This window comes from Echiichthys vipera, assembly GCF_963691815.1.
Source record: "Echiichthys vipera genome assembly, chromosome: 22".
Lineage (NCBI taxonomy): Eukaryota > Metazoa > Chordata > Actinopteri > Perciformes > Trachinidae > Echiichthys > Echiichthys vipera.
Window position 1 is genome coordinate 1907203 of NC_139847.1, and position 20000 is coordinate 1927202.

The following is a 20000-nucleotide window of genomic DNA, read 5'->3' on the forward strand; positions in this document are numbered from 1 at the left end:
AAGAGCGTAGGTCAGGAAGACAAGAGAAGACAAGAGCGTAGGTCAGGAAGACGAGAGAAGACAAGAGCGTAGATCAGGAAGACGAGAGAAGACAAGAGCGTAGGTCAGGAAGACAAGAGCGTAGGTCAGGAAGACAAGAGCGTAGGTCAGGAAGACAAGAGCGTAGGTCAGGAAGACAAGAGCGTAGGTCAGGAAGACAAGAGCGTAGATCAGGAAGACAAGAGAAGACAAGAGCGTAGGTCAGGAAGACAAGAGCGTAGGTCAGGAGGACGAGAGCGTAGATCAGGAAGACAAGAGCGTAGATCAGGAAGACAAGAGCGTAGATCAGGAAGACAAGAGCGTAGGTCAGGAAGACAAGAGAAGACAAGAGCGTAGGTCAGGAAGACAAGAGCGTAGATCAGGAAGACAAGAGAAGACAAGAGCGTAGATCAGGAAGACAAGAGCGTAGATCAGGAAGACAAGAGAAGACAAGAGCGTAGATCAGGAGGACGAGAGCGTAGATCAGGAAGACAAGAGCGTAGATCAGGAGGACAAGACCATTGTGTTTCCTCGTCATCTACCATGTTTCTGCAGATTTGTACAGAAGTTTTTCATAATTGAAAAAGGAAAACGCGAGAACAACTTTGGTAGATGGAGCCATCTTGTTTCCTGAGAACTGGTGTGTGACGTCATTCCCAGCTCCGACTTCAGAGGTAAAGCAGCAGCGCACCATAACTTCTGCGTAGACGTAACTTCGGTAGAAAGAACGTCGTAAAAGATCTGCGGGTTATCACCGCGTCAATGTGTTTGTTTTGGGGGTGAACCGACCCTTTAACTTAGATGCACTCAACAGGAAGCTAAGAGCGTTCTACTGCTACGTGTTTGTTTGTTTGTTTGTTTGTTTGTTTGTGTGTTTGTGTGTTTGTTTGTGTGTTTGTGTGTCTGTTTGTCTGTTTGTGTGTTTGTGTGTTTGTGTGTTTGTGTGTTTGTTTGTTTGTTTGTGTGTTTGTTTGTGTGTTTGTGTGTTTGTTTGTGTGTTTGTTTGTGTGTTTGTGTGTTTGTTTGTGTGTTTGTGTGTTTGTTTGTGGGTTTGTGTGTTTGTTTGTGTGTTTGTTTGTTTGTTTGTGTGTTTGTGTGTTTGTGTGTTTGTTTGTGTCTTTGTTTGTTTGTATGTTTGTTTGTTTGTTTGTTTGTTTGTTTGTTTGTTTGTGTCTTTGTTTGTTTGTACGTTTGTTTGTGTCTTTGTTTGTGTCTTTGTGTGTTTGTTTGTTTGTTTGTTTGTTTGTTTGTGTGTTTGTGTGTTTGTTTGTGTGAACCCACCGGTCACAGTGATGCTGACGGTGTTGCTGCACTCTCCTGCTGCAGACTCGCACCAGTACGCCCCAGAGTCCAACAGGTAAAGGTCTCCGATGACGCAGCCGTCCGGTCTATCTGAGGATGTGGGACACGTTTGGTTTTTGTACCGTGACGTGTTCCTCTTGACGGTCCAGTCCGAAGCGTTTCCCTGCGACTCACAGCTCAGAGACACGGACTCGTAGAGAAAGAACTGCGACCTGTCTGGAAGGACCCTCAGAGCAGCTGCGAGAAACAGACGAGACACGCTCAGACGCTGACGCTCGACACCTCCTTCACACTTTCACGCTTCCTCCTTTCATATATCAGCTCGTCGAAGATGAAGCAAAATCAAAGAGAGCACCTGCTGCTGCAAACACGAGATGCAACCAGATGATCGTCAGAGCACCCGCGCTCAGCTCCAAACCACAGCAAGAGAAATCTGGATGTGCCCTTCATGGTATTTACTTTGTAACAATTAAAAAATGACTAAAAATAGATGCAAAACCACCTCAAAAAGATGCAAAATGACTAAAAATAGATGCAAAACCACCACAAAAAGATGCAAAATGACTAAAAATAGATGCAAAACCACCACAAAAAGATGCAAAATGACTAAAAATAGATGCAAAACCATCACAAAAAGATGCAAAATTACTAGAAATAGATGCAAAACCATCACAAAAAGATGCAAAATGTCTAAAAAGAGATGCAAAACCACCACAAAAAGATGCAAAATGATCACAAATAGATGCAAAACCACCACAAAAAGATGCAAAATGATCACATATAGATGCAAAACCAGCACAAGAACACAGTTTGATGACAGCTACATCAGAGAGCAAATAAGTAATAATAAAGACATTCAGTACTCACCAACGACAGCGCACAGTGTTGTGAATGCCATGCTGCGGACTGACTGGCAGAATGACTGACTAACTGTTTTCACATCATGGTCGGAGCTTCCTTCTCCTTCTCGTCTTCTTTATCACCTCAAGTGTCAGAAGTCTGTGACCTGCTTGACTTCCTTTCACTTTTCTGACGACCTGAATATTTGTCTTCACGTCTGTTGATCTTATGGCTTTGCACCAGAGTGAATCTCAATTACATTACATTTCAGTGATAATGTCAAATCAAAAAGATGCAAAATGACTGAAAATAGATGCAAAACCACCACAAAAAGATGCAAAATGACTAAAAATAGATGCAAAACCACCACAAAAAGATGCAAAATGACTAAAATAGATGCAAAACCACCACAAAAAGATGCATAATGACTAAAAATAGATGCAAAACCGCCACAAAAAGATGCAAAATGACTAAAAATAGATGCAAAACCACCTCAAAAAGATGCAAAATGACTAAAAATAGATGCAAAACCACCACAAAAAGATGCAAAATGACTAAAAATAGATGCAAATCACCACAAAAAGATGCAAAATGACTAAAAATAGATGAAAAACCACCACAAAAAGATGCAAAATGACTAAAAAAAGATGCAAAACCACCACAAAAAGATGCAAAATGACTAAAAATAGATGAAAAACCACCACAAAAAGATGCAAAATGAATAAAAATAGATGCAAAACCACCACAAAAAGATGCAAAATGACTAAAAATAGATGCAAAACCACCACAAAAAGATGCAAAATGACTAAAAATAGATGCAAAACCACCACAAAAAGATGCAAAATGACGTGTTTTCATTAGTGTAATGTTTATTTATGAAAAAATGTGGAGGAACTGGTTTTATTGTAGGTCAATGGAAAAAAACAACAACTGTAACCATAGCAACCTGACGCAATCGTACGTTCCTACGTCATGACGCGCCCCGTTACGCCCTACGTCACTGCATTAACAGCTCGTGAAGTCTCCAACATGGATCACAACTGTCAGCGGCGCCGGAGATCACCACAGCCGGCAGCTCTCGCTCTCTGTCCCGGGTCACCACAGCCGGCAGCTCTCGCTCTCTGTCCCGGGTCACCACAGCCGGCAGCTCTCGCTCTCTGTCCCGGGTCACCACAGCCGGCAGCTCTCGCTCTCTGTCCCGGGTCACCACAGCCGGCAGCTCTCGCTCTCTGTCCCGGGTCACCACAGCCGGCAGCCCTCGCTCTCTGTCCCGGGTCACCACAGCCGGCAGCTCTCGCTCCCTGTCCCGGGTCACCGCAGCCGGCAGCTCTCGCTCTCTGTCCCGGGTCACCACAGCCGGCAGCTCTCGCTCTCTGTCCCGGGTCTTTTTATGTGTCAGCCCCGGAGGTTCGTGTCCGTCTTCGCCTTCTCTCTCTGGACTTCACTCTTACCCTTTGTTCCTTCGGTCCGGACGGAGCCCAACGGTGAGCTACTGTTAGCATGCTAGCTAACTGTCATTCATTAACGGTCACAGACGTCAGTTAGGAACGGTTGGAGCGCGAGCGCGTTCATGTGAATTAAAGTTTAGCTTCTCTGTGACTTTAAAACGATGGGACATGAATAATATTTAATAAAACTGTAATATCTAACTTATTTTAGATAAAATAGATGTTAAACCACCACAAACCGATGTGACATGACTAATATTGAATAAAACTTGAATATCTACCGTGTTTTAACGTGTTTTAACGTGTTTCCGGCCGTTAAAACCTCTAACGGTCGCTTCACAAACCGCCTTTTTGAATTTGTCTTTTTTTAATTTCTGTTTTATCAATGAAATAAATGAAAAACAGCTTTTCTAATTCGTTTTACACAAATTAACAGATTAAAATAAATTATTAGGCTCCATGTTGAATGGGAAAGTACTAATTTAATATATTTAGTTTAGCTGGAAATGACTCAGATCTTCTGTATTATATCTTATATTCTAATAACTATTTGAATAAATATATAAATATATATATATTTATAGTAGAGTTCAGCCTGTTCTTTGGTACTTCAGTAGATAATAGATCATATATGATAAACATGTGGTGCTTGAAATCCTTTAAAATGCTTGAATTTTAATGTTTAAAGGTTTGAAAAGTGCTTTAATTTATGATGAAACCATTTAAACTGCTTGAAAATGTTTTCACAACAAATACTATATATATATAATATATATATATAGAATAGAAATAAAATGTAATAAACATTTTGGGTGTTTATAACAAAGCAACGTGAAATCATAGCTTTCAATATATTTTTGTATTCTGAGACATATGTAATTTAAAACAGCTGTGAGCTGCTGGAAAAGCCTGGAAATGGATCTGAAAGGTGCTTTAAAAGTGCTTTAATTTATGATAAAGTGCTTTAAAATGTTTTCACAACAAATACTTATAGATTAGAAATAAAATTAGATTTCTTATCCTGGTGTTAGGAAACATTTTTGGTGTTTATAACATAAAACCAGCTCTTTAAATGTGATTTTGATGGGAAAAAATCAAGGTGAAATCATAACTTTCAATATCTTTTTGTATTCTGAGACATATGTAATTTAAAACAGCTGTAAGGTTCTGGTAAACCTGTGAAATGGACCTGAAAGTGCTTTAAAAGTGCTTTAATTTGACCTGGGAAAAGGCGTAACAACCAATATCTTTATGTATTCTTTGAAATACGTCATTTACCAAAACTGTGACTGTGGAAAAGCTTGAAAATGGACGTTTGGAAAAGGCGTCCCAACCATTTTCTGTTCGCTCTTGTAAACAATATCAGATTTTCTGTGAATTATGAGTTAGTTTGTGTTGTTATTTTCCATTTAGATGAAGTTATTGTGCATCACAATGTCTCAATCTATGATTTATTACGACATGATTCCATTTTATTTTGGTCTCCATCATATTAAATCATAACTAAGTCACAGAGTTTGGTCTTTACCTGCTCTGTAAAGTGTCCTGAGGTCACTTTGGTCATGATTTGGCACTTTAAATAAAACTGAATCATCCTCAGCTCTGTTTAATTCCTCACGTTTCAGTGAGATGCTTCAGGATGAGTCAGCACTAATGAACGTCTGAGTCACGAGTGACTCACGGGTGAAACACTCGTCCGTCTTTCTCCCGTGGGACACAAACGTCTCTAAATAACACAAAGTTATTAAATGATTTTCCCACCAACCCGAACCCTGATCCAGCGTCAGTGCAGCTGTGTGAATGATAACGTAACAGGAAGTGGGAACATTCAAATTTTGGGCCCAGTCCAATCAGATAAGAGCGTCGGTTTAACTCCAGGCAGGGAGTTAAAGACGGTTTGAGCAGCACTGTAAACTCTTCATCTCTCACCACATGGACGTTTATTTACCCCCCAAATACCAAAGTTCCTCTTTCTGTGGCACAAACGTGTGTTTCAGGGCTTTCCAGTGAGGTCACAGCGTGACGGAGCAACACGTGCTCAGAGAAGAGTCCAGAGCGTGATTCAGAAACACGTTTGAATCTTATTTATTTAACTTTAAAACATGAACGCTGCAAAACTTTCATTAATGACTCGTCAGAGTTACACACGGGGCCGATGGGGGAGCTGCTTCAGTGCCACACGCAACAGATCGCCGCTTTAGCGCTGACGTTTGCTACCGTCATAGTTTATCATGTTATAGCTACGACGATGTTTTGCTGTATCAGCATAATTTACACGACCATTGGGACAAGCGTTTGACGACGGCGAGTTTACGGCCCTGTGTGTGAATCCAGAGGTCGTTTCCAGTGTCAGACCGTGCGTTTGAACTCCACTAAAATATAAAAATGTCCAAACATTAGTTTTCTCCACCACTTGGTTCACATTCACACATTCATTCATTCATCTTCAACCTCTTGTCCCTGTCGGGGTCGTGGGGGGCTGGAGCCGATCTCAGCTGACATCGGGCGTGAGGCGGGGTCCACCCTGGACAGGACGCCAGTCTATCACAGGACACACAGAGACGAACAGAGACAGACAACCATTCACACCTACGGGTGATTTAGAGTCATCAATGAACCGAACACCTGCACGTCTTTGGACTGTGGGAGGAAACCGGAGAACCCGGAGAAAACCCACGCAGACACGGGGAGAACACGCAAACTCCACACAGAAGGGCCCCAGCAGGGATTCAAACCAGGAACCCTCTCGCTGTGAGGCGACAGTGTTAACCACCACACAACCGTTGATGTTTATTCAGCCCGCTCCTGTTTCCTCTCAGATATCAAAAGCAGTTTCATAAAACGTGTCTGATGTAAATGCAAATGTCTCTCACGTTTAAGTCCCTGGGCACCATCGTGACTCAGATCAGACGGGTCTGGGGGCGTCCCCCCCCTGGGAACCATCGTGACTCAGATCAGACGGGTCCGGGGGCGTCTCCCCCCCCCTCCCCTGGGCACCATCGTGACTCAGATCAGACGGGTCTGGGGGCGTCCCCCCCCCCCCCCCTGGGAACCATCAAACTATCTCTTTAACCTACAAAGAGTTTTGATTTCTTCTTCATTTGAAGTTTATTGATCAAAGACAAAAACGTGATTTCATATAAAACATAAAATAGACGCCATGCACACAGGTGCCTGGTTTGGCCTTTACTTAAAACCAACACACACACACACACACGTACGTTAGAATACGTCAGGAACATTTTTGGAGTTTATTACATAAAACCATCTCTTTTAGCGGCCTGATTTAGTTTTGTGGAGTCGGACGCTCTTTTATATCTCCTCTCCGTGAACACTGGAGCTGCTGCTCGTCCACGTTAACACCAATGGTGTCCAAACTTCAGTCCTTCACAATAAAAGTCCATCAATGCTGTCAACGCACCCAGGACCAAACTTCAGTCCTTCACAAAAAAATGACTTTAACGACTCGCTAAACGACATACACCGGAGAATCGTTCTTACTGCGTTCTCTCATCAAAGTCACTTTCTTACAGTAGTTAGTCACAAAAATGCCCGTGTACAAATTTGGGATTTCCCTCGTAGATTCTTCGAAGTGTGTAAAGTGATTCTCCGTGCGCTTTGGTGGCGATCGCCCAGAAAAAGCTCCGCTAAAAGACTGGAAACTGCGTCAGACCGTAGCTGTCGGGAGAGGGACAATAGACACACACACGCTACATCTTCAATCTTTTCTGTTTGCATCACACCGTCATTAGGAACTTCGCTCAGTCCCTCTGCCTCGCTGCCCGCCACGGCAAACTTAGCCAGCTAGCTTGTGCGTCTCTGGAGCTGGCTAGTCGGCTAACGTTAGCACGTTAACAGATGACTTAACACAACCACGGGACTAACTTTGGCTGTGTGTGGGAAACTGTGTGTGGCTAAAGCTAGTTGATAGATTTGACTCATTTAGCGTGTTGCTAGTTAGCTAGCTTGCTAGTTTCAGCTTCTCAGTTGTTTGCTTTGTTGCTGTCGATGGAAACAATTGTTTAGTTGAAGTTCCAAAATAAAGTTATTGGAAATTTGGTATAAATGTACAGAGAAGTTTTGGGATAATTTGGACGCTGCTGTAAATTTTCTCTGTGTTTTCCAGGTCAGCTGCAGGTGATCGGATCACTTCAGCCAATCATCGCTTCCCTAGGCGATGATGTCATCCTGCCGTGCCACGTTGAGCCCAAATTCAACGTCGAGCGTCTGACGGTGGAGTGGTCCAAGCCCGACCTGAGCCGCGTCGAGTACGTGCACCTCTACAGGAACCAGCGCGAAGTCCCGGACATGAAGATCCGGTCGTACGTCGACAGGACGCAGCTGTTCGCGGACGAGCTGAAGGACGGGAACATTTCTCTCAAGATCGCGAACGTGACGCTGGACGACGCGGGGAGGTTCCGATGCTTCCTGCCCAAGTTAAAGGGCCGCGTGCAGGAGTCCACCGTGACGCTCGTGGTTGGTGAGTGCGTTTGGGTTTTAGCTTTATGCTCTTCTTTTATGCACTTCCTGGAGAAGGCGGTGAAACTCACGGGGCTGTGGTCATTTCTTTCAGAACCGATCTCCGTTCAAACAGTGACGACGGAGACGCCGCTGAATCCCAGAACCCTCCCGACCCCAGACCCAAGAGAGGAGACGGGCGTTACCGGTGAGAGAGCGTTTCATCTTTGTGTTTCACAGGACGGATCCGGCTCGTACGTGTGCGTCTGTAGATTCAGTCTCTGTTTGTTTACCTCAGGCGGTCGACACCATGTGGTCCCACTGGTCCTGGTTCTGCTGGTGCTGCTGGTCCTGGGGGGGTGTTTACTGAAACACAAGTGTCCAAAACAAAATGTAAGACGCGAGGATTTGCTCTTTTTCTTCATTAACTTTATTATTCTAATCATTATTATTATAATTCAACTTGTGTTATTTGTCCGTCCAGGTGCCAAAGCGTGACGTGGCCCCAGCCCCCCCCAGCCTCGCTGCCTTGCTCATGGACAGGTTGGTAGTTGGTAAAGGACGTAAGAGTTGGACAGAGTCGGATCTGTCATCGGGTCAGGAATTTAAATCAGCGGCAGAGATCTTCTGGTGATGAGACGACGGTTAACGCCTCATTCACTCGCCCTGAACGTCCAAAAGAAACGCACAAGAACGGGTTCAGAACTGGGTCAGAACCGGCTCAGACCTGGCTCAGACCTGGCTCAGATCTGGGTCAGAACCGGCTCAGAACTGGGTCAGAACTTTAAATCCTCTTCTGGACTCTGGACATGAGCAGCAGCCGGATCCCTTCTGCGTCTGCACCAGACTTTAGTTTCTGTTGAGCTTTGTTTTTTTTAGGACGACCTCTCAGTGGAGACGACGGCTTCACTTATTTCTCCTGACCTCAGAGACGCCGTCGCCCTCGTCCTCGTCCTCTTCCTCGTCTTCGTCCTCGTCCTCGTCCTCCTCTGGTGGAGAAGAGGACGATTGTGAGTGAAATCCATAATTCACAAACTGACTGTTAGGCCTGTTGTTGTTGTTGTTGTTGTTGGTGACGAGGGTTTTCATATACTTGAATTTCTAAGTAGATACTCGATACCGTTTACAAAAAACTCAGGGAAGTCTTGATTTGCTGCTTAGCTCAGTCGCTAACGCCACTGTTTATTATTAGCTGCTAGCTTAATTAGGTGATAAGCTCGGTAGGTCCAGACCTACTCTGATCGCATGATATTATAACACTTCTGAAGATCCACGAGGTTATTTCATAAAGACCGTTTGTTGAACATGCAGGAAACGTTCATATCCTCGTGTTTATCGTTGTTAAAATATAAAACCACTGATTACGACCGACGATCTCGTCCGTGTGGACTCTGATTCACGGAGGGTCCAACAGAAGTTTACCAGCTTTAGGTTCAACCTGATTTATGAAACGTTAGAGAAATCAACGTTATTGTTCACTGAAAACAGGGTATTTTTCTTTATTTATACGTATTTATGTGTAAAACCAGGGAAGACACAAAGAAGAACATTAGTTTAGACCGAGTATACGTCACAGTTTACAGTGTTAGTGTTAGAACCGTGACTTTATTATTTATTTATCTGTTTGTGAGAATAAGAGCTGATTTGAAGGCACCGCTCCTCAGTTCCTGTTTTCACCACGAGCCCAAAGTTCGGGCGTGACCGCGCCCTCGTTCCTCTTCTGCAGCGTCATTACGGGAAACGTTAAAGGTCTTTTTTTACTGTTACGCTGAAGAACGTTAAACTGTTCATGGAGGAATGTTTGTTGCTGTGAAGTGAAATGGACCAAATAAATCCCTTCTCTGTGACGTCGGTGTGGTGGTTCACCGGTGGAGCTCAGTGTGAACCTGACGTGTGTCTCCGTCAGTAAGAGATGATCAGACGTGACGCTGCTTTATCTCACTGACCCGGGGTCTGTGTTACAGTTCTGCTTTAATGTCCTCTTTTATTATTTATGTGTTAGCGTTTAAAAGATTATAAACTTCTGCACGGACTCGCGTCTCTTTCCTCTTTTTTTAACGCCGACGCAACAAAAGAGAAAAAACAAGATAAATATGAACAATATATCCTTTTGTTTCTGCATTAATGAGGTTTAAACTAAGAAGGTGAATATTTAGATTTATTTAAATATGGAGGATGAAAAATGACTCAAGTCTCCAAAAATATATAAACATTAACTAAAGGAATAAATCGAAGAATAAATGAATACAGGAATAAATAATTAAGTAAATGTTTCAATAAAAACATAAGTAAATAATTTAATGTTTCAATAAAAACAAGACTAAATAAATAAATACAGGAATAAAAACAGGAGTAAATTAAAATAATTAAATATGTTTAAAATAGATAAATGTTTCAATAAAAACTGAAATAAATGTAAAACAGGAATGAATACATGTATAAATAAAAACAAGACGGAATAAATGTTTCAATAAATACAAGAGTAAATAATGAAATATGTCTAAATAAATAAATGTTTAAATAAAAACTGAAATAAATAAATGTTTATAAAAGACAGGAATAAATAAATAAAAACAAGACGAAATAAATACATATATAAATAAATACAGGAGTAAATAGTTAAATACCTTTTTATATATATATATATATAAAACAGGAATAAAAACAAATTAATAAGGGAATCAGTGTGTTCACATATACAGTAAAAAGTGTATTAATAAATGCAGAAATAATTAGTTTAATATTTTAACAGGACTTAAATAAAAACAGCAACAATGAAACAAATCCATAAAGAGACGAATGCAAAAATAAAACTTCATAAAAAAGCATAAAAATAAAAAGTCTTAAATGTTTTCCTACATGTTTTTTTATATATTTCCGTGTTCATATATTAATAAAGGTTCTAATAAATTATTTATTTATTTTAATTTATTTCGTTTTTCATGTTTTAATCCATTTTTCCCCAAATTTAACATAAAGCTCAAATTTCCGAGCTGCCTTGAACGCACCGCCCCCGCACTGAGGCGCTGTCCGTGGTGCTGAAGCTGTGAAACCCTGAGGCCCCTGAACGCCTCTTCATCACATATTCACATGATGTTCCGTCTCGTGCGACGCTGGGAGGCTCGCGGGTGGCGGAGGGCGACGCGGTGACGTCACAGAAAACGTGACACCTCCCCACCGAAGATCGTCTGTGAAGGAAAGATGGCGACAGCAGCTGCTTTAAGTTTACGCTTTAAGTTTACAATTATATTTATTTATGTTTCACTGCTTTAATAAAGATTAAACATTTATATTATTATTATTATTATGATTCATATGTGACATTTTATCATTGACTTCTATATAATCACGCTTCTTTATGCAGCTTTAAGTGGAGTCTCCTCCTGCTGGACATTAGAGAGAATGCAGCTTTAAGTGGAGTCTCCTCCTGCTGGACATTAGAGAGAATGCAGCTTTAAGTGGAGTCTCCTCCTGCTGGACATGAGAGAGAATGCAGCTTTAAGTGGAGTCTCCTCCTGCTGGACATTAGAGAGAAGGCAGCTTTAAGTGGACATTAGAGAGAATGCAGCTTTAAATGGAGTCTCCTCCTGCTGGACATTAGAGAGAAGGCAGCTTTAAGTGGACATTAGAGAGAATGCAGCTTTAAGTGGAGTCTCCTCCTGCTGGACATTAGAGAGAATGCAGCTTTAAGTGGAGTCTCCTCCTGCTGGACATTAGAGAGAATGCAGCTTTAAGTGGAGTCTCCTCCTGCTGGACATGAGAGTGAATGCAGCTTTAAGTGGAGTCTCCTCCTGCTGGACATTAGAGAGAATGCAGCTTTAAGTGGAGTCTCCTCCTGCTGGACATTAGAGAGAATGCAGCTTTAAGTGGAGTCTCCTCCTGCTGGACATTAGAGAGAATGCAGCTTTAAGTGGAGTCTCCTCCTGCTGGACATTAGAGAGAATGCAGCTTTAAGTGGAGTCTCCTCCTGCTGGACATCAGAGAGAATGCAGCTTTAAGTGGAGTCTCCTCCTGCTGGACATTAGAGAGAACGCAGCTTTAAGTGGAGTCTCCTCCTGCTGGACATTAGAGAGAATGCAGCTTTAAGTGGAGTCTCCCCCTGCTGGACATTAGAGAGAATGCAGCTTTAAGTGGAGTCTCCTCCTGCTGGACATTGGAGAGAATGCAGCTTTAAGTGGAGTCTCCTCCTGCTGGACATTAGAGAGAATGCAGCTTTAAGTGGAGTCTCCTCCTGCTGGACATTAGAGAGAATGCAGCTTTAAGTGGAGTCTCCTCCTGCTGGACATTAGAGAGAATGCAGCTTTAAGTGGAGTCTCCTCCTGCTGGACATTAGAGAGAATGCAGCTTTAAGTGGAGTCTCCTCCTGCTGGACATTAGAGAGAACGCAGCTTTAAGTGGAGTCTCCTCCTGCTGGACCTTAGAGAGAATGCAGCTTTAAGTGGAGTCTCCCCCTGCTGGACATTAGAGAGAATGCAGCTTTAAGTGGAGTCTCCTCCTGCTGGACATTAGAGAGAATGCAGCTTTAAGTGGAGTCTCCTCCTGCTGGACATTAGAGAGAATGCAGCTTTAAGTGAATTCTCCTCCTGCTGGACATTAGAGAGAATGCCGCTTTAAGTGGAGTCTCCCCCTGCTGGACATTAGAGAGAATGCAGCTTTAAGTGGACATTAGAGAGAATGCAGCTTTAAGTGGAGTCTCCTCCTGCTGGACATTAAAGAGAATGCAGCTTTAAGTGGAGTCTCCTCCTGCTGGACATTAGAGAGAATGCAGCTTTAAGTGGAGTCTCCTCCTGCTGGACATTAGAGAGAATGCAGCTTTAAGTGGAGTCTCCTCCTGCTGGACAATAGAGAGAATGTAGCTTTAAGTGGAGTCTCCTCCTGCTGGACATTAGAGAGAATGCAGCTTTAAGTGGAGTCTCCTCCTGCTGGACATTAGAGAGAATGCAGCTTTAAGTGGACATTAGAGAGAATGCAGCTTTAAGTGGAGTCTCCTCCTGCTGGACATTAGAGAGAATGCAGCTTTAAGTGGAGTCTCCTCCTGCTGGACATTAAAGAGAATGCAGCTTTAAGTGGAGTCTCCTCCTGCTGGACATTAGAGAGAATGCAGCTTTAAGTGGAGTCTCCCCCTGCTGGACATTAGAGCGACCGCAGCTTTAAGTGGACATTAGAGCGACCGCAGCTTTAAGTGGACATTAGAGCGACCGCAGCTTTAAGTGGACATTAGAGAGACCTCAGCTTTAAGTGGACATTAGAGCGACCGCAGCTTTAAGTGGACATTAGAGCGACCGCAGCTTTAAGTGGACATTAGAGAGACCGCAGCTTTAAGTGGACATTAGAGAGACCTCAGCTTTAAGTGAACACTATCACCGTCTCTTCTGGTCCCGTGTTTCCGGTCAGAGTGACGCGTCTCGCCGGTGGAGGATCTCCGTGTCTCAGCTGGGTTCGGTCTGGAAATCATCGGCATCAGTTTTCACCGATTTCACCAAAATAACCGGAGCTCCCCGTCGCCTGGTGCCCGTTAACCGGAGGATTTACCGCCGTCGATCCGCCCGCAGGCTCCTTTCTCTGCGGTAAGAACCTCCGTGTTTGACCCTCCATCATCGGAGTGAGGCCGGGTCTGCTCCTCTCCGCAGCCGAAGAAGGGATGTCTGTCGCGGGGTTCAAAAAGCAGTTCCACAAAGCCACCCAGGTAAGAACCGCGCACGCATAACCCGGGTTATTTTACATGTAACCCGGGTTATTTTACACCGCACACCCGGGTTATTTTGGCTTTTAAATTAATACATTAAATTCAGAATATTTTTTAGAATTTTTCTAATAAATTTTATTTTTTTATGACTCTTTGTTTCCGGTGTTAAAAAACATTTATGTTTATATTTTATATTTAATAATGTTTGTTATTGGAGCATAGCGAGGCCGTTTGTCTCGCGGGTTATATGCGGGGTGAACCCCCTCACGCGCACGCACACACACACACGTACACGCGCACAGACACGCACACACACACACACACGCGCACTATATTACATAACAGAATGTGTGCGTGTGCGCGCGCATGTGTGTGCATCAACACGCAACAGGGAATTCCCTCCATCCTCCTCCTCTTCATCCCTCCATCCTCCTCCTCTTCATCCCTCCATCCTCCTCCTCTTCATCCCTCCATCCTCCTTCTCTTCATCCATCCATCCTCCTCCTCTTCATCCCTCCATCCTCCTCCTCTTCATCCCTCCATCCTCCTCCTCTTCATCCCTCCATCCTCCTCCTCTTCATCCCTCCATCCTCCTTCTCTTCATCACTCCATCCTCCTTCTCTTCATCCCTCCATCATCCTCCTCTTCATCCCTCCATCCTTCTCTTCATCCCTCCATCATCCTCCTCTTCATCCCTCCATCCTCCTCCTCTTCATCCCCCCATCCTCCTCCTCTTCATCCCCCCATCCTCCTCCTCTTCATCCCTCCATCATTACATTTCTTTCATCCCTCCATCTTTACATTTGTCTCTTCATCACTCCATCCTCTTTACCTCCCTCTGTTTGTCTCTACATCCCTCCATCTTTGCATTTGTTTCATCCCTCCATCTTTACATTTGTTTCATCCCTCCATCTTTGCATTTGTTTCATCCCTCCATCTTTACATTTGTTTCATCCCTCCATCTTTGCATTTGTTTCATCCCTCCATCTTTACATTTGTTTCATCCCTCCATCTTTACATTTGTTTCATCCCTCCATCTTTACATTTGTCTCATCCCTCCATCTTTACATTTGTGTCTTCATCCCTCCATCTTTACATTTGTCTCATCCCTCCATCTTTACATTTGTGTCTTCATCCCTCCATCTTTACATTTGTCTCATCCCTCCATCTTTGCATTTGTTTCATCCCTCCATCTTTACATTTGTGTCTTCATCCCTCCATCTTTACATTTGTTTCATCCCTCCATCTTTACATTTGTTTCATCCCTCCATCTTTGCATTTGTTTCATCCCTCCATCTTTGCATTTGTTTCATCCCTCCATCTTTACATTTGTCTCATCCCTCCATCTTTACATTTGTTTCATCCCTCCATCTTTGCATTTGTCTCATCCCTCCATCTTTACATTTGTCTCATCCCTCCATCTTTACATTTGTGTCTTCATCCCTCCATCTTTACATTTGTCTCATCCCTCCATCTTTACATTTGTGTCTTCATCCCTCCATCTTTACATTTGTCTCATCCCTCCATCTTTGCATTTGTTTCATCCCTCCATCTTTACATTTGTGTCTTCATCCCTCCATCTTTACATTTGTTTCATCCCTCCATCTTTACATTTGTTTCATCCCTCCATCTTTGCATTTGTTTCATCCCTCCATCTTTGCATTTGTTTCATCCCTCCATCTTTACATTTGTCTCATCCCTCCATCTTTGCATTTGTTCCATCCCTCCATCTTTGCATTTGTTTCATCCCTCCATCTTTACATTTGTTTCATCCCTCCATCTTTACATTTGTTTCATCCCTCCATCTTTGCATTTGTCTCATCCCTCCATCTTTACATTTGTTTCATCCCTCCATCTTTACATTTGTTTCATCCCTCCATCTTTACATTTGTTTCATCCCTCCATCTTTACATTTGTTTCATCCCTCCATCTTTACATTTGTTTCATCCCTCCATCTTTACATTTGTTTCATCCCTCCATCTTTACATTTGTTTCATCCCTCCATCTTTGCATTTGTCTCTTCATCCCTCCATCTTTACATTTGTTTCATCCCTCCATCTTTACATTTGTCTCATCCCTCCATCTTTACATTTGTTTCATCCCTCCATCTTTACATTTGTGTCATCCATCTTTACATCCCTCTTCCTCTTTTCACCCATCCATCATTCTTACAAACAGTCCATCTTCCCTGTAGTCATCCCTTCATCATCCACCTCTCCATCCTTCAATACATACTTTCATCCCTCCATCTTTACATTTGTCTCTACCCAAACGTCCATTCATCCGTCTTTTCATCCCTCCATCATTCTTGTAACCCGTCCTTTTCCTTTCGTCCCCTCTGTAGTCATCCCTCCATCCTTTCTGAACATTTCTTCATCCCTCCATCTTTGTTTTCCTTCCATATCTTCTGGTTTCATCCCTCCATCCCTAAGACTGACCTACTGGCCCCTGTACCAGCTCCTCTCATAGTAAAGTCCATTACAGTGGAAGGAGCTCATTGATGCTTTGTTGTGTGTGTAGGGACTCTTCTCGTGTGTGTGTGTGTGTGTGTGTGTGTGTGTGTGTGTGTGTGTGTGTGTGTGTGTGTGTGTGTGTGTGTGTGTGTGTGTGTGTGTGTGTGTGTGTGTGTGTGTGTGTGTGTGTGTGTGTGTGTGTGTGTGTGTGTGTGTGTAAAAAAAATAGAGTAAATAAGGTACACTATTATGATTTAAGTAATGTTGTGTTGTGTTAAAGTGTCCTCTAGGAGCCTAAACGTGTTAAAGTGTCCTCTAGGAGCATAAACGTGTGTTAAAGTGTCCTCTAGGAACATAAACGTGTGCTAAAGTGTCCTCTAGGAGCTTAAACGTGTGTTAAAGTGTCCTCTAGGAGCATAAACGTGTGCTAAAGTGTTCTCTAGGAGCATAAACGTGTGTTAAAGTGTCCTCTAGGAGCATAAACGTGTGTTAAAGTGTCCTCTAGGAGCATAAACGTGTGTTAAAGTGTCCTCTAGGAGCATAAACATGTGTTAAAGTGTCCTCTAGGAGCATAAACGTGTGTTAAAGTGTCCTCTAGGAGCATAAACGTGTGTTAAAGTGTCCTCTAGGAGCATAAACGTGTGCTAAAGTGTCCTCTAGGAGCATAAACGTGTGTTAAAGTGTCCTCTAGGAGCATAAACGTGTGTTAAAGTGTCCTCTAGGAGCATAAACGTGTGTTAAAGTGTCCTCTAGGAGCATAAACGTGTGTTAAAGTGTCCTCTAGGAGCATAAACGTGTGTTAAAGTGTCCTCTAGGAGCATAAATGTGTGTTAAAGTGTCCTCTAGGAGCATAAACGTGTGCTAAAGTGTCCTCTAGGAGCATAAACGTGTGCTAAAGTGTCCTCTAGGAGCATAAACGTGTGTTAAAGTGTCCTCTAGGAGCATAAACGTGTGTTAAAGTGTCCTCTAGGAGCATAAACGTGTGCTAAAGTGTCCTCTAGGAGCTTAAACGTGTGCTAAAGTATTCTTACGTGCACCTCAAAATGAAGACGCTCTTAATGTTTGTTGCCATGGTGATGTGTAAATATTGCTGCAGTGACACAAACAAAGTGGATCAAAGTAAAAGTTTCCTGTAAAGTGTGAAGGAGGACGAGCCCCCACTGTGTCTCTGTGGAGGAGGAGAACAGATCAGCTGATCTCTCTGCTGCGCTCTCATTGGCTGACGACGGCAGTGACTCGACCAATCAGGTGTGTCTCATGAAAGCTTGATGAGCTGAATGTGGGACACGTCTCAGCAGGTGTTTGTGTTCTCACACAGGAAGTGTCACAGTCACAGCTGCCCCAAACCAAGATGGCCGCCGCTGCAGCAGGAAACAGGACACGCCGGCGTCGCCTGTGAATAAAACATGAGGTCAACGATCAGGAGGAAACAAAAACTCCGTCGTTTAACTTTTTATTCTCCACTTTTAACAAGAAGGAAAATAAATAAGTGAATAGGGAAAATAATTCAAGATAAATTCATTAAGAATCTAATTTAAATAAATATCGATTTATGCACATTTTATCTTCAATTCTTCCTAAATGCTTCTACTTTGCGTTTTATTTCATTTTTGTTAAAGAAATTCTCAATTAAAGCAAATTTTCTAGACGGGCCTTTCAAAATAAAAGCCCAAAAGTGTCCTCTAGGAGCCAAAACATGTGCTAAAGTGTCCTCAGGGAGCCAAAACATGTGCTAAAGTGTCCTCTAGGAGCCAAAACATGTGCTAAAGTGTCCTCAGGGAGCCAAAACATGTGCTAAAGTGTCCTCTAGGAGCCAAAACATGTGCTAAAGTGTCCTCTAGGAGCATAAACGTGTGCTAAAGTGTCCTCTAGGAGCCAAAACATGTGCTAAAGTGTCCTCTAGGAGCCAAAACGTGTGCTAAAGTGTCCTCTAGGATCATAAACGTGTGCTAAAGTGTCCTCTAGGAGCCAAAACATGTGTTAAAGTGTCCTCTAGGAGCTAAACGTGTGTTAAAGTGTCCTCTAGGAGCCTAAACGTGTGCTAAAGTGTCCTCTAGGAGCATAAACGTGTGCTAAAGTGTCCTCTAGGAGCTAAACGTGTGCTAAAGTGTCCTCTAGGAGCCTAAACGTGTGCTAATGTGTCCTCTAGGAGCATAAACGTGTGTTAAAGTGTCCTCTAGGAGCCAAAACGTGTGTTAAAGTGTCCTCTAGGAGCATAAACGTGTGCTAAAGTGTCCTCTAGGAGCATAAACATGTGTTAAAGTGTCCTCTAGGAGCATAAACGTGTGTTAAAGTGTCCTCTAGGAGCATAAACGTGTGTTAAAGTGTCCTCTAGGAGCATAAACGTGTGCTAAAGTGTCCTCTAGGAGCATAAACGTGTGCTAAAGTGTCCTCTAGGAGCATAAACGTGTGCTAAAGTGCTCTCTAGGAGCCTAAACGTGTGCTAAAGTGTCCTCTAGGAGCATAAACGTGTGTTAAAGTGTCCTCTAGGAGCATAAACGTGTGTTAAAGTGTCCTCTAGGAGCATAAACGTGTGTTAAAGTGTCCTCTAGGAGCATAAACGTGTGCTAAAGTGTCCTCTCTAGGAGCATAAACGTGTGTTAAAGTATTCTTAAGTTCACCTCAAACATTAAGTTTGTTGCCATGGTGATGTGTAAATGTTGCTGCAGTGACACAAACAAAGTGGATCAAAGTAAAAGTTTCCTGTAAAGTGTGAAGGAGGACGAGCCCCCACTGTGTCTCTGTGGAGGAGAACAGATCAGCTGATCTCTCTGCTGCGCTCTCATTGGCTGACGACGGCAGTGACTCGACCAATCAGGCGTGTCTCATGAAAGCTTGATGAGCTGAATGTGGGACACGTCTCAGCAGGTGTTTGTGTTCTCACACAGGACGTGTCACAGTCACAGCTGCCCCAAACCAAGATGGCCGCCCTGCAGCAGGAAACAGGACACGCCGGCGTCGCCTGTGAATAAAACATGAGGTCAACGATCAGGAGGAAACAAAAACTCCGTCGTTTACCTTTTTATTCTTCACTTTTAACAAGAAGGAAAATAAACAAGTGAAAAGGGAAAATAATTCAAGATGAATTATAATTAAGAATCTGATTTAAATAAATATCGATTTATGCACATTTTATCTTCAATTCTTCCTAAATGCTTCTACTTTGCGTTTTATTTCATTTTTGTTTAAGAAATTCTCAATTAAAGCAAATTTTCTAGACGGGCCTTTCGAAATAAAAGCCCAAAAGTGTCCTCTAGGAGCCAAAACATGTGCTAAAGTGTCCTCTAGGAGCCAAAACATGTGTTAAAGTGTCCTCTAGGAGCCAAAACATGTGCTAAAGTGTCCTCTAGGAGCCTAAACGTGTGTTAAAGTGTCCTCTAGGAGCTAAAACGTGTGTTAAAGTGTCCTCTAGAAGCATAAACGTGTGTTAAAGTGTCCTCTAGGAGCCTAAACGTGTGCTAAAGTGTCCTCTAGGAGCCAAAAAGTGTGTTAAAGTGTCCTCTAGAAGCATAAACGTGTGCTAAAGTGTCCTCTAGGAGCATAAACGTGTGTTAAAGTGTCCTCTAGAAGCATAAACATGTGCTAAAGTGTCTTTTAGGAGCCTAAACGTGTGTTAAAGTGTCCTCTAGGAGCATAAACTTGTGCTAAAGTGTCCTCTAGGAGCTAAACGTGTGTTAAAGTGTCCTCTAGAAGCATAAACGTGTGCTAAAGTGTCCTCTAGAAGCCTAAACGTGTGCTAAAGTGTCCTCTAGGGGCCAAAACGTGTGCTAAAGTGTCCTCTAGGAGCCAAAACAT

At 43.0% G+C, this 20000-nt stretch overlaps 2 protein-coding genes across 5 annotated transcripts in view; one reads left to right on the top strand and one right to left on the bottom strand.

The window, feature by feature from the left end:
• Positions 1 to 2218, bottom strand: part of LOC310963908 (uncharacterized protein) — a gene marked incomplete at both ends in the record, with an annotated part of 5516 nt that extends 3298 nt beyond the window's left edge. The window contains 2 exons of the mRNA XM_083936865.1: positions 1300 to 1557; positions 2188 to 2218. Coding sequence (XP_083792991.1) covers positions 1300 to 1557; positions 2188 to 2218 — 289 coding nt within the window. The remainder of the gene's footprint in view (positions 1 to 1299; positions 1558 to 2187) is intronic.
• An 11489-nt stretch (positions 2219 to 13707) lies between these two features.
• Positions 13708 to 20000, top strand: part of sh3gl2b (SH3 domain containing GRB2 like 2b, endophilin A1) — a gene marked incomplete at both ends in the record, with an annotated part of 18219 nt that continues 11926 nt past the window's right edge. For all 4 annotated transcript variants that reach the window (XM_083937237.1, XM_083937236.1, XM_083937238.1 and 1 more), the window contains one exon: positions 13708 to 13752. In XM_083937237.1, coding sequence (XP_083793363.1) covers positions 13708 to 13752 — 45 coding nt within the window. The remainder of the gene's footprint in view (positions 13753 to 20000) is intronic.